This window comes from Microcaecilia unicolor, chromosome 2 (assembly GCF_901765095.1).
Source record: "Microcaecilia unicolor chromosome 2, aMicUni1.1, whole genome shotgun sequence".
Lineage (NCBI taxonomy): Eukaryota > Metazoa > Chordata > Amphibia > Gymnophiona > Siphonopidae > Microcaecilia > Microcaecilia unicolor.
Genome location: NC_044032.1, coordinates 351,690,691 through 351,696,334, shown reverse-complemented (window position 1 = coordinate 351,696,334; position 5,644 = coordinate 351,690,691). Strand labels below are relative to the sequence as shown.

The following is a 5,644-nucleotide window of genomic DNA, read 5'->3' as shown; positions in this document are numbered from 1 at the left end:
GTGGATCCAACTAGATTCAAGTGCAGCCTTTGAGACAGTATCTCATTCCAAACAGCTTAATATGCTGTACAAAATTGGTATCAGCTCTATTGTTTTGCAATGGTTTAAATCTTATTTTACTGATCGGGTTCAATTGGTATGTTGGAATCAAGATTTAGGGCTCTGTTTACTAAGGTGAGCTAGCGTTTTTAGCGTGTGCTAAAAGCTAGTGCATGGTAACGTTAGAAACACCCATAGGAATATATGGCTGTCTCTAGCGTTAGCGCATGCTAAATTTTAGCCCACGCTAAAAACACTAGAACGTCTACAGCACACCTTAGTAAACAGGGCCCTAAGTCCTTAATGTAGAAAAATCTGCAACACTTTGGTTTTCTTGCAGGGCAAACCTATCCTGTCAAGGACGACATTATTACTTTAGGTATTCTTGATGACAACTTCTTCAAATTTGAAAAACAAATCAAGCTAATTTCAGTTAAGCTTATTTAGTGACAGATGACAGGAAGTTTGATCATATAACACTTGTTTTGAAAGGATTGCATTGGCTACCAATTTCAGCCAGGATTGCATTTAAGATGATGTGTTTGGTGTTTAAGGCTTTTTATCTGGAAGCATCAGTGTATTTAAGGGACTAATTATCCAAGCAACAGTCCTTTCGATTGCTGCATTGATCTCAGCGTTGTTTATTACAGCTTCCATCACTCCAAGTTGTGAAATTAACTTCCACAAGTAATAGAACTTCTTGTTACATTGGTCCTCTCTTAAGGAACTCTTTACCTACAGAAGTGAACAGTTTAACAAGCTACCTTGGGTTTTGTAAGATTCTCAAAACATGGCTTTTCGAGAATATCTTTGCCAAATCATAGACATAGAAAGTCAATTTCCAACTGTGATGACTGCTGATTATTTTGTTATGATTTTGGTTAAGCAATTATATTGTTTGGTTTTACTTGTTGAACATTCAGTGTACTTGTTCCTGTTTTATTGAAAAGCGCTTTAAAACTTAACTGTATTAAGCAGTATATTAATTAAATCAAATCTTAATGTGATAATCCATATTAGTAATTCTAGCTGATGGCTTGTATGGCGGTATAGCAAGAAGGAAACCAGTGCGGAAGGAAAGCCACGATATGCTGCAAAATGTATGCATAGGGAAACTACACGCGCGCGGGAGAAGGTTTTCTGAATCCAAGAAGGTACTTTTTGGTCTCAGTGCTAAGCAGAACATGTGGCATAAAACAAACACAACATATCTGCCTCCTAATACCATCCCCACAGTAAAACATGATGGTGGCAGCGATGCAAAAATGCTTTGCACCAGCATGACAGGGCAGCTTATGAAGATCAAGGGAGATGATCAAAGTTCAGGCAGAACCTGGAGGAAAATCTGTTCCAGTCTGCCACAGATTTAGGGCCAAGAAGAGGGAGGGGTTAGATTTACTTTTCAACAAGACAATGATCCTAACCACAAACAAAAGCAACAGTGGAGAGGCTCGGTAACATGAAATTTAATATCTTTGAGTACCCCAGTCCAAGACAAGACCCCAATCCAATACACTCCACAGATAACTGGAAAGAGCTTGGCTATTCTGTCAGGAAAAATGAGCAAAACCTGTATCACCCCTAAGTGCAGTTGGTAGACATATATTGTAATTATTCATGGCTTTTATTGCCACAAAAGCATCTTCCACCAAATACTGAATCGGAAGTGTGAAGACTTATGCAGTCAAGATTTCTTGACTTCTCATCCTTAATTACTTGTTGAATTTTTACATAATTGATCTTCCGTTTTGAAAGTGCAGAGTATGTTGTGTGGATCAGTGAAATCAAACTCCTATATTAGTACACTTTGAAATTATTTTCTAGACAGCAAAATGTGAAAAATATACAAAGATGTCAAGACTTTTGCAAGGTACAGTACCTTGGAATATTATACTCCAGCCAACCACTGAGTTACAGCAAACCATTTTATAAGAATTTGGATAACTGTACCATAACAAATTAGAAATCCAAAGTGAAATGTTACTGATATCAAGTACAAGGACTCAAAGGATAGTACATAGTATTTACTAATGATCGACTTCTTTTTAGTACATATTTAACAGTAATTATGTTTCCTGTAACATTTCCATCAGAATAAAATGATGACCAAAAAAAAATCTACAACTCTAAGCAGATCAACTATATCAAATGCACAGTGTTTTGAGGAAATACAAAATACTGCATAAAAGAAAAAGTGGCATACATGTGATGGTTATTTTAGGGAAAAATTTTAATTCTGCCATTACAATAATACGTGTACTAGCCTAGTTGACATTATTACTTTTCAATTTCATTTCCCTGTGCATTGATCTTTGGAACTGGATTCAAAAATATTATACATCACTTTCTGGCCTCTGCTCTGCAAAAATCAAAACATCTGTCAAACATTCTGTTCAAGATAACAATTCCCGAAGACCATAAATGACTAGATCCCACTATTCTGAAAAAATATGCCCTGCAGATAGTTGGTCATTTCTGAGGCAAAGAAATTTGCAGAACAGAGGTCACTATAACCAAATTTTAAAGGCAAATTCCATGAAATAAAACATAATGGTGCTCTTTCCATGTCAGGATAACAACGTAAACCAATACTGAAAGATTATGGAAAGAAAATGCAATACCTTCTCTCCCCATTGCAATATTCTTCATTTTGTGTCACTTTAGCACAAATAAAATTTTATAGAGTAATAGTCCATTATAGATTCCTTTTCAGATTGCTGGTCTATGTTATAGTCTGTGCTATTTTAAAATTATTAATAAGATAAATTGTGCCCTGATAAACCACAAATTTGAATGCCATGCTCTAATCCAAATTGTGAATACCTTTGGAAAATAACCATCATTTGCTAACTCAAGTGCATATGTTCTTTGGAAATCTGAAATGAAATCATGTAAATGGTACAAGATTCTTAACCACAGGAAATGTTAAATAAAAAGCAATGTGGGGAATACTTTCATATTACATGCTTAAAATGTATACTTTTTCTACAACAGAAAATCAGTTTTCATTTTAAAGAAATTTCTGATTACTGTTCTAAGAATGGTTCCCTAGCATATCAAGGCAAGCTGGGAAAATAAAGGTCTGGAAAAGATGTGCAGTCTATTTCTGTATGATTTCATTTTACTTTAAATCATGCCGGTGAATGTAATAACCTGAGATATAATTAATGCTGAAAAACAGCCACATCTGTTATATGTAAAGGACTGCTCCAGAACAAAATGACAATCTATACTTCTTAGAAGACTTTTCCATCACAGCAAGGCTATGGAAATACAATAATGGATATAAGCTTAACCACAAATATAAAGCAAAATAAAATTCACTGCAAGAAACAGCTTAAAAATAAACTATATCTATGTGCATGATAACAATCATTTGTTTCCATTTTTGAATTGTTTGCTATTAACATAATTCTGTATGGCCTTTGGAGGTATACTGTACAGTGTCTTCAACTCAAAAATGAACTGCCATATTAGGTTGCAGTATGTTGTAGATTTACTAAACATTTGCCTCGCGGACTTGAAAAGTCTGAAGTTGAATTTAACAAGCAGGCACCTCAGTGTACAAAACTCTTGTTGTTCATCTTTCATTCATTTAATTTGTGAAAGTGCAGCTTTTTTCATGTGCATTTTACAGGACCAAAGGTTCAAACGTCAAAGGACCTTAGCCCCCAAAAAGTGTAAATATGGATTAACACCTCTGATGACAAAGTCTGAATATCTCTTGGTTTTTATAACCAGGTACAGTTTTACAGTCAAAGCAGCTTCTTTGCTGTTTTTATCTTCCATTTGCTGGTTATTAATCTCATTACAGTATTTCCTCGATTTAAAGCTATGGAAAAACGTGGATCGTTCTTGATGATTCAGTAAAACGAAAAGAGGGATTTGCCAGACTATATAACAAGTGGAGAAGGCAGCCTCGTAACATTGACAGTCAACCTTTAGAAAATGATCGTAATAGACGAGAAACTTCATACAACATACGAACAGTACTAAAACAGTTTATCCCCATCTCTATGCATCACTGCAAGAAAGTGGTCATCGAGGAAGGCTATCAGAGCGCAGACTTAAGAATGATAAAGCTCATAATAAAACTTCCACAACAGAGAATGGGAAAAAAAATCCATCAAGCGTCCTATTAAAAACAAAAAGTTATAGTTATCAATGAAGGTGCCCCTCTCCAAGAAGATATGCCAAGAGGGGTCAATGAGCATTCACGTGTTTTCCCCCCCTCCCCCCCAGTGGAAAAGTGCAGCGCGAGTCAGGTTGTGCAGTGCGCTCCTGGCGCTGATTGTCGCGGCGAAGGCGGGGGGCCCCTCCCCTAGGCCTGGCGCGCGCAGCCGCTCGGCTCCGCCGGGTAGATCTCGTCGTAGGGCGGCGGGCGCTCGCTGGGCAGCGGGTACGAGTAGGGATAGGAGGCGTTCAGGTCCGGGTCCGTGGGCGAGTAGCCGGGCAGTTCGACGGAAGGGTGGCCCCCGCACCGCACCTCCACGCCGGGCTCGTCCAGCACGTGGCACAGGCCCACGTTGATGTAGGACACGGCCTGGAAGGGGTACGCGTCCCCGCCCCCGCCGCCGCGCTCCTCCTCGCACTCCAAGATGGAACCCCGGCCGCGGCGCTGTAGCCGGCGCCGCGCGCCACAGCGCCCCCTGCGGGCGCGGCCCCGCGTCCACTTGTAGTTCTTGACGAGCAGCAGGTTGGCGAGTCCCAGCAGGCACTCGAGCGAGTTCAGGATGGTGGAGATGAGCAGCCCGCGCTGGTAGTCCTTCAGCTTCTGGCAGCCCACGGCCGTGTCGGGCGGCGGGGGCGCGCGCGGGGAGCCGCCGGGCTGCTGCAGGCAGTGGTGCGAGTACTTCCTCTCGGCCAGCGAAACCGTGTCCCCGTCGATGACGGCGCCGGCGAAGGCACTTAGCACCCCCAGCATGAACACCAGCACCCCCAGCAGCAACAAGTTCTGGGCGCTGGGCTTGCCTCCCCCCTCCGCCGCCGCCTCCCCCTCCTCCTCCTCCTGCTCCCGGCAGCACAGCAAGGCGGAGCCCAGCAGCGAGAGCCCGGCGCAAAGCAGCAGCCCCGAGTAAAAGGCGCCGGCGGCGGTACCCAGGCGGAACGGGTCCCCCTTCAGCTCGGAACCCAGCGAGAAGCACTTGAGGCCGACGGCGGCGGCGCTGAGGGCGCAGGCGAGCAGCAGGCAGCTGGAGAGCAGGGCGCAGGCTCCCCGGGCGCCCAGCTTCATCCTGCGCCGCCGCCGCCGCCGCCTCTTCTTCTTCCTCGCCGCCTCCTCCTCCAGTGCGGCCGGCGCTCTCTCCTCATCCTCCCGTGTCCTCCTCGGCGCTCCTCGCAGGGGCTGCTGCGGCGGGGGCCGGGCACATGGCGGCTCAGAAGCGAAGGGGAAGCGGGCGGGAGCGCGCAGTCTCTACTGTCTCAGCCTTCGCCCGGGTGGCGATGCGCGGGCAGGGCTGGGAGGAAGACGCGCAGCGCATCGCACCGCACTTCTCGTTCTCTCTCTCTCTGTCGCTCCCAGGAGGCGCTCAATGAGTCGGAGAAAAAGGCAGCCTGCTGCTCAATGCACTCGGAAACCTGATGCCTTCGATTCGCCTCCGCCTGC

At 44.1% G+C, this 5,644-nt stretch overlaps 1 protein-coding gene across 1 annotated transcript; it reads right to left on the bottom strand.

Annotated features, from left to right (window-relative positions):
• Window positions 1-2,122: 2,122 nt before the first annotated feature.
• On the bottom strand, window positions 2,123-5,272 carry TMEM271 (transmembrane protein 271). Its single transcript, XM_030192464.1, has one exon. It carries the CDS (start codon window positions 5,270-5,272, stop codon window positions 4,361-4,363), a length of 912 nt encoding a protein of 303 aa, XP_030048324.1. The 3' UTR covers window positions 2,123-4,360.
• Window positions 5,273-5,644: the final 372 nt, after the last annotated feature.

Bases quoted from the DNA above. Each gene is read 5' to 3' on its own strand.
- TMEM271 (XM_030192464.1), bottom strand. From the start codon at position 5,272: ATGAAGCTGGGCGCCCGGGGAGCCTGCGCCCTGCTCTCCAGCTGCCTG.